This window comes from Sus scrofa, chromosome 5 (assembly GCF_000003025.6).
Source record: "Sus scrofa isolate TJ Tabasco breed Duroc chromosome 5, Sscrofa11.1, whole genome shotgun sequence".
Lineage (NCBI taxonomy): Eukaryota > Metazoa > Chordata > Mammalia > Artiodactyla > Suidae > Sus > Sus scrofa.
In genome coordinates this window covers 54,416,978-54,435,711 of record NC_010447.5, presented here as the reverse complement: position 1 = coordinate 54,435,711, position 18,734 = coordinate 54,416,978, and the positions used below count along the sequence as shown (strand labels likewise).

At 35.9% G+C, this 18,734-nt stretch overlaps 1 protein-coding gene across 2 annotated transcripts in view; it reads right to left on the bottom strand.

Annotated features, from left to right (window-relative positions):
• PLCZ1 (phospholipase C zeta 1) overlaps positions 1–18,734 on the bottom strand; it is a 194,849-nt gene that overhangs the window by 16,846 nt on the left and 159,269 nt on the right. For both annotated transcript variants that reach the window (XM_021091174.1, NM_214350.1), the window contains 5 exon segments: positions 14,817–15,048; positions 10,974–11,175; positions 7,687–7,831; positions 3,445–3,594; positions 193–432 (listed from right to left, as the gene is read on the bottom strand). In XM_021091174.1, the coding sequence (XP_020946833.1) occupies positions 193–432; positions 3,445–3,594; positions 7,687–7,831; positions 10,974–11,175; positions 14,817–15,048 (969 nt within the window).

The following is an 18,734-nucleotide window of genomic DNA, read 5'->3' as shown; positions in this document are numbered from 1 at the left end:
CGGATCTGGCGTTGCTGTGGCTGTGGCATAGGCCGGCAGCTACAGCTCCGATTAGACACCAGCCTGGGAACCTCCATATGCAGTGGGGGCAGCCTTTAAAAGAGAAAAAAAAAAGACCCCCCAAAAAAATTTCTCAATAAAAAAGGACAATTTTTCAATCACTTGTAAGATTTTCATAAAGTGTCATCTCACCTTCTTTTTCTTGAAAAATTTAATTCCAACTCCCCGTTTCAACTCTTCCTTTTCCAAATCATCTTGTAAAATATCCAATATTTCTGAATCTCTGACCTCATTTTCTTCCTCCTCTTGTTCTGCCTCCTCTTCTTCTTCACATTCCTGTACCTGACCATGCTTATCAAAACCTTTCCTTTCGTGAGTTTCCTTTAAGGTTCCTATTTTCTTGTTTCTAACTAATATTTTGAATTTTAATGCCTACAGAAACAATTTGAAAGAGAGGTACAATTACATACGTACAGGTAACTCTGCATTTGTCATTGTTATTGAAAACTCTTTCATCGTATTTTCAATTTGCCCAAAGCAACAAGATACGTAAAATCTTTCCTTTTTTTTTCGGTTTTTTTGTTTTGGTTTTTTTCTTCTTAGGGCCGCACCTGTGGTATATGGAGTTTCCCGGGCTAGGGGTCAAATCAGAGCTGTAGCTGCAGGCCTATGCTACAGCCACAGCAACTTGGGATCTGAGCCATGTCTGTGACCTACAGCTCCCGGCAACGCCAGATCCGTAACCCTCTGAGCGAGGCCAGGGATCAAACCTGAGTCCTCATGGATGCTAGTCAGATTCGTTAACTGCTGAGCCATAACAGGAACTCCAAGATACATAAAATCTCTATCTTTTTACATATTCCTATAAATGCTCTAATGAAAACCACTGATATTACAATATTAGCCAAAATTCACCAAAAAGTAAGACTGTAATCATTCACACTTTCTGTAGCTATTTCTTTTACATTCCATAAATTACTACTATTCAAAAATTTGAACTACATGAAATTATATATATATATATATATTTCAATGTTATAAAAGTTAAAATGTTACAGCTACTGTTAGTGAATGCTTCAGGTCACCACTCTCTTATCTAACATTAAAAAGTATTAAATGACATCAGTTATAAAAAAAAATGTCTATTATAGCATCTGGCATCTAGAAAAGACTAAATTTATGCTAAAGATTTATAAATCTTCACATTTCAACTGTATTGCATGCATGCATCATCAACTTAATATTTCCTGCCCAGTAAAACTAGAAGCATGGCAGCATTCACCATCTGGGTTACGCATCCTAAATCGAAATCTGGTCTATGGCCATACCACCCTGAATGTGCCTGATCTCATCTAAAATCCAAAACCTCTGGTCTCCTTCTTTCACTTCCTGCCCTGTACAAATATTCATTAATTTAACAAATATACTCAAGTGCCTGCTGTGCTGAGTACAATGCTGCTGGGATCTGGACTATGAAGTAAAGTTCTTTTCTTCAAGGAGCTTTGATTGTCCCTTCCCTTTGTCATCCCCATGTACCACTCAAATTACTCCATCATCTTGGGTCTCTTCTCTTTTGCCAGGGCCTTTATGTTACCCTCTAATACAGAGTTTACCAAAGTGAGCACTGCAACCCTATGTATCTAGGGTTCTCGTAAAAACAACAGATTCCTGGAGTTCCTGTCATGGCACAGTGGTTAACGAATCCGACTAGGAACCATGAGGTTGCGGGTTCCATCCCTGCCCTTGCTCAGTGGGTTAACGATCTGGCGTTGCCGTAAGCTGTGGTGTAGGTCGCAGACATGGCTTGGATTCTGTGTTGCTGTGGCTCTGATGTAGGCCGGCAGCTACAGCTCTGATTAGACCCCTAGCCTGGGAACCTCCATATGCCATGGGAACGGCCCAAGAAATGGCAAAAAAAAAAAAAAAAAAAAAAACAGATTCCTGCAATCTCCTTCGAAATTAGGGTATCAGAATCTTGAATTGTAGGACAGAATTACGTCTCTTTAACAAGCCTCCAGGAAATTCTTTTCTAAGCTGAGGGCTACTTTTAGTATGAGAAAATGATTTTATCTCCAATTCCTCATTTATTCATTGCAAAGCATCTCCTTACTTCAGTATGAAAGAAAAAGCTTTAATGGAAACTATATATCTGAATGCTCAAAAATACTAGGAGGAGGAATTCTATTCCTAGAAAGCTGAAATTATTATATAATTTCCTGAACTGGACCTTGACTCCTAAGTGCAATCTTTGATAATGTGTTTACCGCACTTTGCACAGGTTCTTTAATATTTCTTTTCTGTCGTAGTTGAACACATTTAGCATTCTGTGAGCATTCTTACCAGCTGAAAGAGTCACAGTTTGTCCATTTGTTCAATTTATTTTTGCCTGTCTCAATTCTATCATGAGTCCTATACTTCTTGTCCCTAGCATCATAATACTTTGGGCTTTAAACTTTCTACTTATCTAAATACAACAAGAAAACGTATAAAAGAGGAATTCAAATATTACAAAAATACTACTGCATCTACCAAAATGATGACATGTAGAAGCTAAACTACTGATTTTTAGACAATACTGTCATTCAAAAAAGAATAAAATTCATGTATCACCTGATAAAATTGCAGGTGTGGATAATGAACTAGCAGAGGAAACGAAAAAGGAATGTCTGGAGAGGAATGAGAAAAGACTGAAGAATGTGGTGTTACAGAAGGAAGTGTTGCAGGGAAAGGAAGGAGGTATCCACAGCAAAGGGGTTATCAAGGCAACAAGTCAGAGGAAGGCTGAAATGGGCCTGTTAGAATTTACTGGTGGGAAAGTCATTGACGACCACATCGAGATACATCCACATCGAGATACATCGAGGGCAGGGGAAAGAGGAAGTCTGATTAGGTAGGTTGTGAGGAGATGAGGAAAATATGGGTTAAGAGAAGGACTAATTTAAAAAAAAGAAGAAGAAGACAGCTGGAGAGGAGAGGAAATTGAAATCCTGAGGCTAGGGTAGGGGTAAAATAAAATACTTGAGTATGCTCAACTGCTGATGGAAAAAGACCTGGAGAGAAAGAGACATTAAAAACAGCAGATTAAAAATGGGGGGAACCCTTCATCCAGATGCTGAGATATTGGATAGGCATTCTATTTATAGGCTAGATCTTCGCCTCTTTCTTAGCCTATAAAATGTACCAAATATCTGTGGTCTAGTATTAACTAATTTGAAATTTTGGACTCATGGGATATGATGCTGTATATATTCTCTTTATCAAAATATATTCACCTAAACACTCCTGGGAACATTTCCTAGGAAACACATTGCAAAAATACACCTCTATAAATAATAAAAAAATAAGTATTTTTCATTGATCTAGCCCAGTTTGATGGGCCAATGTAGTAGTGGCATGCTTTTTCTTTTTTTTTTCTTCAGCTGAGCTTCTCAGACAAAATGTTACCTCTGGTGAAGGTAGTCTGTCTGGACAATCATCAAGCACATCAGAAAGCAAGGCATCTCCAAAAACAGACTGCAAATTGTCTGCCATCACTTCTTGTTGGGAAGGGGAACAGTGATTTTCTAAAGAGAGCACCACTGGGTAGTCAGAGGTCTAAAAAATTAACCATTACTACAGTTATTAATCAGAACTCCTAAATAACTTTAATGCAATTAACAGAAGCACTTAATTTTAAAACTTCTAATGTTCAGTACCTTTGCAAAATAAGCATTCTTTAAACTGAAAAGACTTTTAGTAGGACAAAACAGGGAACATTAAATCTGTGTTAAAAGGAAAATTATTACTATTTGCATTAGAAATATAGAAAAAAAGTCAAACATCCAACACTAAATACCTGTTTAAATAAATTATGGCATATCCATTTAAAGGAATTCTATAGATCTGTCACAAAGGAGGTAGAGCATATATACTGCCATAGAAAGTTAACGATGATATAGTCTTATGAAGAAAAATGAATTGCTAAAAAGTAAGATTCTACATTTTTAAGTACCTATAAATATTCAGATATTTTTAGGAAAATGTTAACACTGATAAGTTAGAGAAAATGTTAATTTTATACCATTCAGTTTTATTTTTTTGATTAAAAATTTTTTTATTATAGTTGATTTACAATGTTCTGCCTGTTCAGTTTTGAATTCTATAATCAAAACTCACTGAAACAAACATAAAGATATTTCTTTACAATTAGAAACAAACATAAAGATATTTCTAGTTTTTAATAGAGTATTTAGTAAGGAAGTGTGACTCTACAAGTATAGTTTCTGCCCTTAATCATCATTTTAACTTTTAAATATGTCACAAAATAGTGAAAAGCACTCATTTGAGGAACTTATTCAAAATTATTTTCTTTATTTTGTTTCCATATACAATTATCAAGGCACAAATTCACCGATTTAGAGATAAGAAAAGGAATGGCAAGATCTGCTGCATTATTTCAGACCTTTGATATATAAGCCCTATATTATGTATTATAGTGCATATAATATCATGCCTTATTTATGTATAAGTGTATTAATTTCTTATGGCCACTGTAACAAATTACCATAAACTTGGTTGCTTGAGGCCAAGTTTGTGCAATCAGTTTCACCGCTAAAATTAAAGTACCCGCTGGTTTTAGGGGAGATCTGTTTCTTGCCTTTTCCATTTTCTGGCAGTTGCCAACATCCCTTAGCTTGTAGCCATACTACTAAGATCTCTGTCCTGGCTTCACATTTCTGCCTCTTCTGTGTGTGTTAAATCTCCCTCTACCTCCCTCTAAAAAAGGACACATATGACGGCATTTAGGACCCACCCAGATAATCCAGGATAATCTCTCATCTCAAGATTCCTAACTTTTTTTTTGTCTTTTTTTTTTTTTTTTTTTTTTTTTTTTTTTTTTTGTCTTTTTGCCATTTCTTGGGCCGCTCCCATGGCATATGGAGATTCCGAGGCTAGGGGTCGAATTGGAGCTGTAGCCGCCGGCCTACGCCAGAGCCACAGCAACGCAGGATCCGAGCCGCGTCTGTGAACTACACCATGGCAAGGGCAGATTCTTAACCCACTGAGCAAGGCCAGGGATCGATCGAACTCACAACCCCATGGTTCTCTCATCGGATTCATTAACCACTGAGCCACGATGGAAACTCCAAGATTCTTAACTTCATCACATCTGTCAAGACCCTCTTTCCAAATAAAGTCACATTTACAGGTTCCAGGAACTGGAAACCTACTAGCTCTGGGGGCCCTTGGGCCAACAAAATGACCTTCTTGTAAATACGCATGTACACAAATATTGAATCAGTCTAATATCAAAAGAAGAGTGAAAATATTGTTCCCAAACATAAGTGATTTTGAAGCAAGGCAAAGTTAAACCCTAGCAAATGGATTTCTTGATTAGGCCCTGATTTCACTCACTTCATTCACTGGGGAGAGTTCATTTTTTTTGTCTTCTACCCTCAGGGAAGATCCTCTAGTCTTTCTCTTCCTTGGCCAGACATAAAGCATGAGTTGAAGAGTTGGCTTTTCTTAAAGCCAAGCAACTTTTGCAGCTCACTTCCTGACCAAGGGTTGTTTCAAGGCTCATCTAAAGAGCCAGACTCTGCTTTGTTTCATTTTTGGCAATATAACTTCCTCAGAAACTCCAATTTCATGTTTCTATGTTTCTTTCTAGTAAGTCACAGGCAGCAGTAACTACATCCAAAATTCTTTCCAAGTCATAGTTATCAAGTATATTTCATTTCATGGCTCTCTCTTCCCCAAACTAATGGTGACTAACTCGAGTGGAAAGTTCAACCTTCAGTCTAATCTTTGCTGCAAAACTGTGTTACTCTGTTCAACTGAGAAGTCTCACTGAGTCTGTTGCTCAAAGCCTTTTTCATTCCATCGCTTACTCTCTGGAATCTTAGAAGGTGTGGGGGTTTGTCCATCCTTGCAAAGGCTTTGAATTTTAAGATTGTCTCTATTTCTCATTACTCCAGCTACCCACCCTGAATGAAGAGAGAGAGTAGGCTATGAAAATATTTGGGAAGAGTATTTCAGAGGAAGGGAATAGCAAGTGCCCTTTGAGATATATCTGGAAAAGGGTAAGGAGACCAGAATGGCCATGGTAACAAGGGAGAGAAGACTAGGAGAGGTCATAGAGACAATGGAAAACAGGTCCTATGGAGCCCTGGGAGTCATGATATGCACCTTGGCTTTTATTTTGAGTGGGACTGAAGAGTTTGGGAAAGGGAATGACATGATTTGACTTACCAAAAGTCACTCTGGCTGATAAATTGAAATGAAACTGCAGGGGAAGAGGGAGAGAAGCAGAAACCCTAGATAAAAAGCCATTGCCATAATCATCTGAGTGAGAGGTGATGGTGGTTGACCAGGACAGTGATAGTCAAAATGGGAAAAAGGGATTAAATGCAGTATATCTTTTGAAAGTATAGCCAAGAGGATTTGTTGAAGGACTTATTGTAAATTAGAGAGGGGGGTGTTAAATTTAACAACAATGAATCAGGTCAAATACATAAAAGTTATCATTAACTGATATGGGAAGGACCATAGGAAAAGCAGGACTGGGAAGAAAAGGAATATTATCTGGAGCTCAAGTCTAAAACATATTAGGTTAATTATACTATTAAGCATGCGAGTGTACATATCAAATAGGGAGTTATCTATACTGGTGTAGAGTTCAAGAGAGAAGTTTGGATAGAACTATAAATTTAGAAATTTCATCAGAAATTAGATATACAAGAGAATCAATGCCCTATAATAAGGATTTATATTAAAATAAATTTTTAAGATTTTATATTTATATTTGGTGAATATTTAGTACTTTACACTCTATTTCTAATAAATAATGAAGCAACTGATTTAAGTGTGTGATTTTAAGTTATGCTTATGTTTACAGATAATGTACTAACCATTAAGGAAAGCTTTGGCTTATCAAATTGACAAGTTTGATTTCTTAGGTATATATACATTAAGTACTCAGTAAGATTCAGTTAAATCTCTTCAGTTGCACAATTGATGTACTTAAGACATAAATCATATATACCAAGTTTACAAAAACAATTTAAAATCTCTGAAGGTGCTGAATTAGCCAAGCCTCTAAATCAGACCAAGTATTTTGCAAATTCAGTAACTGTTAAAACCTGCTCGATTTAGGAGATTTAAAGCTGAATTTAGAAGCTCTGGAAATAATTAGATCTTTGAATCTGTAACTTTAATAAGTTTAATAATAATTTTGAAATCCAAAGTCAACTTCTAAACATTCTTTCTGATAAAAATAACTTCCACTGTAGTATAAAAAAGTGCCAAAAATTGAAACACATTTTTGACATTTGTGTCTTGAAAGTAAAATACTTGAATGCTGGTAAAACATTACATAGACCAGTATATCTCAAACTTCTTTGGCCATAACTCATGGTAAGAAATATAATTTACATTGTGAAACAATACACACTCACACACACACACATACACAATCATATATATCATTAAACAAAAAGGTTCCATGAAACGACACGTACCTTACTGAGATTAACTTTGATAAATCTACCTTTAAGGATATACTACATGGATTTCACTCCCTACTAATGGGTTATAAAGCCACTATTTGAAATGTCACTGATCTAAACTAAGGCCAAGCATTACAGGATTTTGAAACAAACTATCTTATGTTTAAATAGCTATAATTTAACAAAGATATGCACATACTATGAATGCATATTTGTGTATTGCTTGGATAACAGTTTTAAACAGAAGCTTGCTGGTTAATGTGTAACCGTGGTATACAACAGGTTCATTTTGCGATCCATCCCAGCAGTCAATTTCCAGACAACGGCATCCTTTCACAAGGGCACTAGCAAAATTTAAACAAAATAAATTGTCATTCTTGGATTACTGGTTATACCTTTAACAATAATACATGGATTTCACTACCTATTAATAGATCAAAATGAAAATTTTTCATGGAGAACAATCTAAAAAATACAGATTCTTGCTATATCTCTGGATAGGTTTAATTTCATCCTTAGATCAAGCCAACTTTTACCAAACAGCTTATTTCCCTCCTTCCTCCCTCCCTCTTCTTCTCCCTCTTTCTTTCTTCTTGTTGTTTTTTTTCGGGGGGGGGCGGAGAGGAGGAAGCGCACTTGTGGCATATGGAAGTTCCAGGCAAGGGATCTAATCCAAGCTACATCTGCCGGCCTACACTAGAGCCACAGCAACACAGGATCCAAGCTGCATCTGCGATCTACCCTACAGCTGTGGCAATGTCAGATCCTTAACCCACTGAGCAAGGCCAGGGACTGAACCCACATCCTCATGGATACTATGTCAGGTTCTTAACTCCCAAACTGCTTATTTTAACTACACAGTTTTGTCCCCAACAAAAATGATTTGCATGGAGTGCACTGTGCTTTTACTCAGAGGCACATAAGAAAAAGTTGTCTCAGGGGCACAGTCTTTAAAGCATTAGCCCGCTGTGGCCCCCTTTGCCTGGCAATAAAGCTATCTTTTTCTCCTTTACCCAAAAAAAAGAAAAAGGAAAAAAGAAAAAGTTGTCTCTCCTTCAGAGGTGGTGTTGAGGCTACTTTTCACTATTTCACATTTAGTGAAATGAATGAATAATGAAATTTGGGAATAAATAAAGAAAATTTTCTCTCTCACGCAGTAAAGAAACTCTCCACTCAAGTTGAAGGGGCTTTTCATTAATTACAATATTTGATGCAGTTAATATTAGTTTCTTCTTTTAAAGATGAGGAAATTGAGACACAAAAACATTCTATCTGTCACATAATAAACAATGAGGGAAAAGGAGGAAAGATCAATACTAGAAACTTAAACATTAATAGGTAAACATTACATTAGACCACTCTCATGTACAGAAATTTTGAAAGAGTTGCATTTTAAGGGTATCATTTACAAGTGGGTAAGGAAATAGAGGAAGAAATACAATTAAACTTAAGTTTTCACATGGGTGGAACATTTTCTTAGAACTCAAAGGTAATTTTTTGTGTTTCTAAATCTGCTTAAAATGTATATTTTCCCTCTTTAAAAAATTTATCTAATAAGGTATGAAAAAAGTTTCTATAATAAAAGTAGAGCTATGAGTGGGGCTATCCTTATAGGATTCTAAATGGACATATTTCTTAGTTTGTGTGTTTACATATTTACTTAAATTTTAAATTTGAGAAGCAGTATTAAAATTGTAAATTTAATGGTATCATGGGATTAGAACATATCTTTTCTATATATGGCTTTTCCTAAGTAATATAATCCAGTCATATAGCTTTGACTATCACTTATATGCAGATGACTTTCAATCTATTTTTCCAGTCTGGGTATTTCTTCTAAATTCCAGGTGCATATACCCAACTGACTATCTGACTTTGATAACTAACTGATATCTAAAACTGTACACGGCAACCATCAAACTCTTGCTTTTGTCTCACACTCTGCAATAGCCTCCTCTTTCAGGCTTCATTATCTCTGTCCATAATGTCATCATATCCTAGGTTATCAGGCCATCTGATACTCTCTCCTTCATATGTCTCTTCAAATTACCTGGTAAATTATTCTACTGGCTCTGAACTGCCACCTCATGAATTCACCAACTCGTCAGCACTTGGACTGCCTCTGCTCTTGCACCATCAGTCTTTCCCCCACAGTAAAAAGTAAATCAAATTATCATATTATCCTAAGGAACCCACACCAATGGCTTCTCAATGCAACTGGAATAAATCCATTCTCCCTTCCATGGTCCCTAAGACACTCATAAACTGATCCTCTCTACCTCCTCAAATTCACCTCCCTTCATTCTCTATTTACCTGTTTCCATCCACACTTGCTGTCATTCTCTCATTTGAACATGCCAAGCACTTATTATTTCTTCTACTTAGCATGTCCCTCTTACCAGATCTGAAACCTCCTTTTTATCACTCAGACCACAACTATATTGTTTCTTAAGAAGCCTTTCCTGACCCTTCAATTCAAGTAACACCCTTCACCCCGCAATTACTTTCTATCACATTACCCTAGTTCATCTTCTCCATATGACTCATCAGTCTCTGAAAATGCTGGTTTACCTAGTTATTATCTGCCTAGTCTCACTAAGAGATGAATGTAGCAGCTTTGATAATCTTGCTCACCACTGTATCCTCAGCTGATTGACTAAACTTAAGCTGAAGACTAAACTGGTATTGACATTACGATACATTGTAGAATGCAAAATTAAAGATTCAGCATAGACTGCCTTTAATCTATATAAATAATGGTCTCTCTCTCTCTCTCTCACACACACACACATACACACACACACACATATTGTTAGCCATAAATGCCACATTATATAACTTACTTCAGGTGTTTCTTTTCCTTAAAAGTCTTATGATATCTAGAGATTAATTTTAAAAATCTAGGATGCAAGTTCCCATTTTGGCACGGCAGAAACGAATCTGACTAGTATCTATGAGGATGTGGGTTCGATCCCTGGCTTTGCTCAGTGTGTTAAAGATCTGGCATTACTGTGCTGTGGTGAGGGCCAGCAGCTATAGCTCTGATTTGACCACTAGCCTGAGAACTTCCACATGCCATGGGTGTGACCCTAAAAAGAAAAAAAAAATTTTAATTTAAAAAATTTGAAATAAAATCTAGGATGTTTTGATTAGCTGAATAAGATTTAAATAGTATTCCTCAAGTATTTCCCTATATTAAGTATCCAAATTATTCAGGAAACTTCAGAAGACCAATAGCTGGGAGAGGAGGGTGGCAGACAGGATTATAAGGGAAGTGTATGATAATAATACATTGAATAAATTGTACAACCACCCAAAGATTAAATAAGCACAAGTTATGCACATATCAAAATTCCTCTGCCCTATGTGTTTTTTTGCTACATGCATAGCCTGCTTTTACTGTGAATTACTACCTATTGAGGTAGATACCACCAGGAACTACCAAGTGTTTTAAAATGTAATGAATTTAAAAATTGAAATAAATACCTTACATATCCCCAAAGGTCACTTGGTCCCATTATTTGGTCAGATATCAAGTATGTATTATGTGAACTTGAAATAAAATAATCACTCAATGGATGGGTCATATCTTGATAAACACTTCCACACTCATTATTAAATAGTAGACATTCAGATGAACCCATATATCTTGTAAAACCTTCAAATGACATCTGGTGTGCTTGCTTAACTATAAAAAAAGGTAAAAAGAATGCAGAAATATCATTAGTAGTATAAAAATTACACTCACTTTAAAACTTTGTAGTAGAGCATGTTTCTAAAATATTCATTTAAAATTAATACTGTTTCTAATGTTTATAAACAAATTTTTCTAAGGTTTTTATATTTGTTTCATATCAACATTCAAGTAAATTATATATTATTTAATCATCTCTGATTTTTTAATGTTTTTAAAATGCATACAAGAAAAATACATGTCATAGATCCATGAATTTCCACAAGCTAAACATCTAGGTAAGCAGCACCAAGGTCAAAGGACAGAACATGACAGCACCCCAGAAGACTGCCTCCTGCTAATTTTCCAGTCTTTCTCCCCCCACCACCTAAACCTACCCCCAAAGTATATTCAATGATCTGGCTTCTCGCAGCATAGATAAGTCTTCTCCAGTTTCTGTGTTTGATATAAATGAACACATACAGTATGTATGTCTTGTGACTGGTTTATTTTGTTCAACATTTTTATAAGATATGTTCTTGTAGTTGCTTCCAGTTAGACATTTTTTATTCCCCATTTCTGTATAGGGTTTCCATTGCATGTGTACACAACAATTTGTTTATTGATTCTATTCTTGATGAGCATTTAGATAATTTCCAGTTTGAGGTTATTACAAAAAAGGGTTGCTATTAACAACCAGTACATATTTTTTGGTGCAAATATGTACACATTTCTGTTGGGTGCATTCCTCTGAATGAAATTTCTGAGACATTTGCATATTATCATCTTTAGCAATTCATCTCTGGACTTTTATGCTCAGTATCTTATATGCCAAAAATTAGCTGTTTAAGCAGAACACTGGCTCTGGAATCAGATATTTGTTACATGATGAGCATGTTAGTCAACCTCTCCTTATCTTTGGAGAGGTGGTAATTATAACACCCATCCCTGTATGTTAGCTCTATATATTAGCTATATAAATGTTAGTTACTGTGGCCTTTGCTGTTGATAACTCAGTTTGCCTCACATTAAAAGTTGGTATGAGTATTCACTTTAGGATAGTGATCTTTGGCAAAGAATTTTATTTTGGGGAATTTATACTACAAAAGTAGAGACTCAGACAAAGATTGATGTGCAAGAATGCTCATACTAGCATTATTTATACAAGCAAAATGAATGAGGGGAGGAAACAAATTAAATCTCAAAATACAATATAATACTAAGCAGCCATTATAAATAATGTATCAGAAAAAAAATATACAGTGACATAAGTAAATGTTTATGACATCATAAAAATGAAAAAGCCAGCATTCAAAATGCTATTACAATTTTGGTTTGAAAAATGAAATCTAGAAGAAAATACATAAAATGTTTATAGGCATGCAAACTCTATTTCAAAGCTATGCAAATTCAGGAACATGAAAGTGTATGGGGCAAACACATCATATATTGTAATAATAATGATTTGCTTGAATTTATTCTTTTTACCAATGCAGTTAGCAAAGACTGGCTCATAGCCCTTTGAACTATTAAACAATTAAGTATATATCTTTGGTAATGGAATAGAAAACAAAACTCATTTTGTGCCCTTAAAAACTACCAGACTGAGAGGAGAGTTAATCTCATGGATTTTTGTTTTTAAAATGAAATGAGGTTTTCCTCATTTGGTCCATATCAAATATCAATGTGGGATGAGACTGAGAAACTTGGCAGCATTTGGGCATAATTCAAACTGGCCTTACGTCTTAAAATAATCAATAATCATGTAAATGAAATGTAGGGTCTTGGCTGTGTGTGGAACTATCTGAATAGAAGGAGAGGGAGGCTCAAAAGATGAAACAGATCAACAGTGTAATATATGGTCAAAATGAAAACACAATTCCAAGATGTCAGTGGCACTATCACCTCATCCCTTTGTGTCTTTAATTTACCACCCGCAGGTAACAATGCCAAAGTAATTTTCTTCTTGAATATTCACTGGACAAGTGGTGCTAAAAGTGCTTGTCTGTAAATGGGTTGTTTCCAGGTGGCCATAACATAAAAAGCTTGAACCAGAACATGAATCAATTCACTACTTTCTTAGAGAAAGTCTTTGCTACTAAAAGAAAGGAAGTAGTCAGCTGGAAGTAGTCAGGTGTGCTAAGGGATATAGTTGTTTTAGTTGTGGTCGATGCAAGTTTATCCTTTTGCAAACCTGTGAATGTTTTTACAGTGATCAAATTAAACTCTTACTGGCAGTCTTACCACTACGATGCTTAACACCCTCTCATGTCTTTATACTGAGTCATGACCCAAAAATCTTAACTATGGCTAACAAGACCACTGCCCATCTCTCCAAATTCTTGTTTCCCTCTTTCTCCGAGTTCCAAGCACACTGTCCCCTTTTTGTTCCTTGGACTCTCCAACTCAGGACCAACACTTCTCTTCGCTGGACCTCAGACCCTTCTCCCATTTTGTCACATGACTAGTTCTTTCTCATCATTTAGGTCTCACTCAAACGTCACATCCTCAGACTGAGCACTCTCCTAAACACCCAACCTGAGCTAGGCTTCTTGGGTTTCCTATATCTATCACTTTCTCTATTTTACTTCTTTTCACAGTACATAGTGCTCCCTGAATTTATCCATTTATATGTTTAATTATTTATTGTCGACCTCCCTCCAACCCCTATCAGGAATAGAAGACCTAGTTTGCCTTGTTCTCCACTGTAACCATAGCCTCTGAAACCATATTTGGCTGCCACAAATAAATATTTTAATAAATTATGATTGTATGACTCCATGAGTAAGTTTTGTTTTATTAGAATCCATATTGTCATATGTTGAACACTGGTGGCCATAAACCAGTTTTCAAAGGCAGAACTTGGGCTTTCATATATCCCTTGTTAAAAAAATATTTTGAACTATTCTATTAATTTCTATAGGGCTAAACAGCATGCTTTAAGAGTGCGTTTTATGCAACTATGTGAATATTTGATATTATGTCTTTATTAATATATTTTAAATTGAACATAAATTTTAAAATGGAAGTGTTTTACACACTGAAAGATAAAACAGATCAAAAACTAAACAACAGATCACTATTCAAAATAGTCGTTTTACTTAAACCAGATGACTACATTCAAAAATGAAAGAAAAGCAAAAACGTTTTAATGTTTATGAAATGTAGACAATTATGTGTATAAACAACAGTAATTAGAGAGTGTATGTTTTATTTCCTTCCTAGAATTTTTTTTCATTTAGCTAATTTAATATTACTTTATTTTTTTCAATAACACAATGTTTAAAAATGGAAAACTGCCATATCTGGGTTTTTACCTTATTAATGAATATCAAGACCATTCCTTCCATTATAGTACTTGTACCAGATTGCTCATGTTGCTTTCCCTGCCTAAGCTCATCTCTGAACACTGAGCGATACATAGAAGCAGTTAAAAGAAAGGTACAACTGGACAACAAGGTAGGAAAGAATGCGGTGATTATACGATGTAGCTTTCAAAACGGTACATCTACAGTCTCCAAATACAAAATTAAAACTGCCAATATCTAATATTACCCAGAAGAAATGTGACCCTGTTAAAACTTTGAATTTGGTAACTGAATTCTTAAAAAAGTTTGCTTGTAAATATTTAATAAAACTTTGAAATACAAGCATACCTTCTTCAATAGGTTCATATTTTTGAATGATCTCATAAACAATACTTCTATTAATGTCAAGTGAATACTGCTCTTGGGTCAAAAAATCAATCAGATTCCTTTCAAAAAGAATTTTCCGGTTTTCGGAATAGGCGTTGAAAATCTCAATAATTTCTTCTCTGTGTGCAATAATTCGATAAATTGTTCTAAATTCTTCTATGGTGATTCTTCCTTGCTTCAGCCTGTCATTATCCTACTAAAAAAAAATGACTGGTGGGCTCATATTGTGAATATTAAAAAATACACAAAATGAAAACATTAGAGTATTTGTATAATATACACACCAACTTATACTGGAAAGAAGTTACATTGGATTCTTACTTCAGATAAAATGTATAAAAATGCATGAAACGATGTCAAAGTTGGGGAAAGGTTGGTGGATCATCATCACTTAAAACCCAGTGGTCACAGTTGGAGCGAATGAGGATTCTGGGTTATCTTTCTTTTTTTTTTTTATTTTCCCACTGTACAGCAAGGGGGTCAGGTATCCTTACATGTATACATTACAATTATAGTTTTTCCCCCACCCTTTCTTCTGTTGCAACATGAGTATCTAGACATGGGTTATCTTTCAATTACACATTTCATTTTTCTATTCCACTCTACTTGAATACCTTCTTAAAACCATGCAAGGGAGTTCCTGCTGTGGCTAAGTGGAAACAAATCTGACTAGTATCCATGAGGATGCAGGTTCCATCCCTGGCCTCGCTCAGTGGGTTAACGATCCGGCATTGCCATGAGCTGTGGTGCAGGTTGCAGACACAGCTCAGATCCTGCAATGCCATGGCTGTGTCATATGCCAGCAGCTACAGCTCCAATTCAACCCCTAGCCTGGGAATCTCCATATGCCATGGGTGGGGCCCTAAAAAATAAATAAATAAATAATAACATGCCTGACAGTACGTAATCCCATGCCACCAACGTGCAGCCCGCACCATAACTGACAGAATAAATCAGAGTCATTCAAGATCACTGTAAATACAGAAGCTTCAGTAGTAGGTAGATAATACTTTGAGGAAGAGGAATCTGCAAAATCACTGAAGGATTTGGGACAGGGACAAACAAGGTCAGTTTCAACAAGAAAGAGTGGCTTCACTGGTTGGTCTGGAAAATTCATGTTTAAATATTATGAGATAAGAAACAGGAAAGTAGGTGGGGTCCAGTTATCAAAAGTAACAGAATCACTGTAAGGTTCTGAGCAGAAAAATGACTAGCAGGGTGGGAGTGAGATGGACTGGGAGTTTAGGGTTAATGGATACAAACTATTAAATTCAGAATGGATAAGCAATGAGATCCTGCTGTATAACACAGGGAACTATATCCAATCACTCGTAATAGGACACGATTGAAGATAATATAAGAAAAAATAATATATATGTGTGTGTGTGTATATATATATGTATATATACATATAACTAGGTCACTTTGCTGTACAGCATAAATTGACAAATTATAAATCAACTATAATATTTTTTAAAAAAGGAAAGAAAATGACTGCAAAGTAAGTAGATATTTAGTGCGACTAGGTGTACATTACTAGTTCAAAGAGATGGAGAAGCTCAAATAAAGGAACAGAAAATATGCAATCCATGTAGGAGGTGGTGAGTAGAAACTAAAGAACAGGTGTCAGTAAAATTAGGAAGAGAGAAGTTGGAAGAATTCAACTAACATTTGTGATGTATGAGGGAGAGAAGTCAAGAATGTCTGGAGCTGGGGAGACTTAGAATAACCAGGAGAACAGAGTATCACAAATAAAAATTTGAGGCATAGGAAGTGCACCTTAGAAGAATGTTAATTAAATGTTCTTATAAATTTGGAAATTTGGAAGTTTCCAAAAAGTTTATTTTTCTCATTATATTATAAACAGCTTAAGAATAAAGAGCTTGTGTTGAAAGGCCACTGTATTGTTGTGAAAAGCTGACATTTTTAGACAGATGGAGCTGATGTATTCCTAGCTCCAAAGTGGTATTTTGAACATAGAAGTTAAACTCTGAGCTTTATCTTCTCCATCTCCAAAATGGGGATAGATAGCACCTACCTATGTCATCAGGTTGTTCTAAGGATTGGAGATGTCAATACATTGTGTTTTATCTATGTCTGCTTCCCTCACATCAACCAGCTTAGTGTCTCATATTTTGACAAATTTAACTATAAAACTGCCCTAAGGTACAACAGAGGATAACATGCTGGAGATGATCTCTCCACTTCCTTAGGAAGAGTTCACTGGTGGTTACTGGAGAGTTTGATCTGAGGGGTCCAAGAAGCAGTCCACACTGGAAATCAAGTAGGAAGAGCACAGGGTTAGTTCAAGAAAGATCATTACTCTATTTGTAAGCAGCTGCTTGAAAAAGCAGGGGCTGGAATGGAGCCCCAAGTAGGAATGAGGAGGCGATAAACTTGTGGGAAAGGGTGCTTATCAAATGAGAAGCTGGTTTAATCAATAATAGCACCTCAAAATTATATAACCTTAAAATAATTCATATTTTAAACAATCTTAGTAGACTACAAAGTTCAATTTACTGTTTTTAAATTCTGGATTTTGAGATCCACACAAGTCAATGTTATAGTTTTTTTTTCTATTTTAGCTCCATTTCACTCATAATTTGTCCTAAGATCTTAAAGAAGTTAATAAAAACCAAAGTGTGCAAATAATTCCTGAAACATTTTGTCATATAAGATTATGTAAATTAAAAATTACCATCTTATCAAATAGCAGTATATATAAGATATATTTTATCCACAAAGTAATGAAAGTTTTGTTTCTTTCAAGCAGGATACAAACTTGACCAACTGAAATGTCCCCTGGTAACATGTTCTGTTTTTGTTTTTCCCAAAAGATCAAAATTGTCATCCGATACTAAAAAGAATTAGAGATGTAAAGTTGAAACAAAATTCCATAAATCCAAATAATTTCTGTAATTGATCAAACTCGAAGGAAATGGTTCCAAAACTCATCAAATTACTAAAAAAGAAAACCATACACAATAGGTGAGAATCATATCATTGAAGATGGGAAAAGTTCTGATTTCAGTAGAATGAGAGAAGGAAAAGAAAGCAACAAGGGATGAGTAATACGGAGAAGAAAGATGAGGCCTGCTGAACAGAGCATCAGCAGCAGGGGAATCAGGAAGAAAACTGATAAGCAAGGAAGATTCAAATCTGAGTCCTGAGGTACGTAATAACACAGCACACAGAAAGCCAATGTATTAATATACCTGTAGGAGGAAACTCAAGATCAGAAATCTTATACAAATTGTCTCCAGCGAGCCCCACTAGCATGCTAGACCCAGAGTTGAACAAATCCCCAAACCACACAGACAAGCAGTGGGAAGAAAGAAAAAACAACATGCCATTTCACGTATTGAAATTTTACATGCGGAAATAAATGGTGTCGAGTGCAAGTTTGATCTCTTCAACTCTCTCAAATTTCTCCAAGTTTCTCCTTTGTCTTCGAGACAAAAACCAAACTACTGTGTGGCATCCAAGGCCACTAAGGATGTCACTGATGGTCTCTGCCCTCGTCCTCTTCTCCCTTGCCTCTCTCACCTTCCCTGCTCTGAAATTAGTTAGAGAATAAATACCAAGCTATCTATATCTCGCTTTCCCCCGCTCCCCGCCCCCTCCCTCTTTTTAAGGCTGTGTCTATAGCATATGGAAGTTTCCAGGCTAGGGGTTGAACTGGAGCTGTGGCTGCCGGCCCATGCCACAGCCATAGCAATGCCAGATCTGAGCCATGTCTGCAACCTACACCACAGCTCATGGTAATGGTGGATCTTTACGTAACTCACTGAGCAAGGCTACATCCTCATGGATACTAGTCAGGTGTGTTACCACTGAGCCACAATGGGAACACCTATGTCTTGCTATTGTAAAGGATGT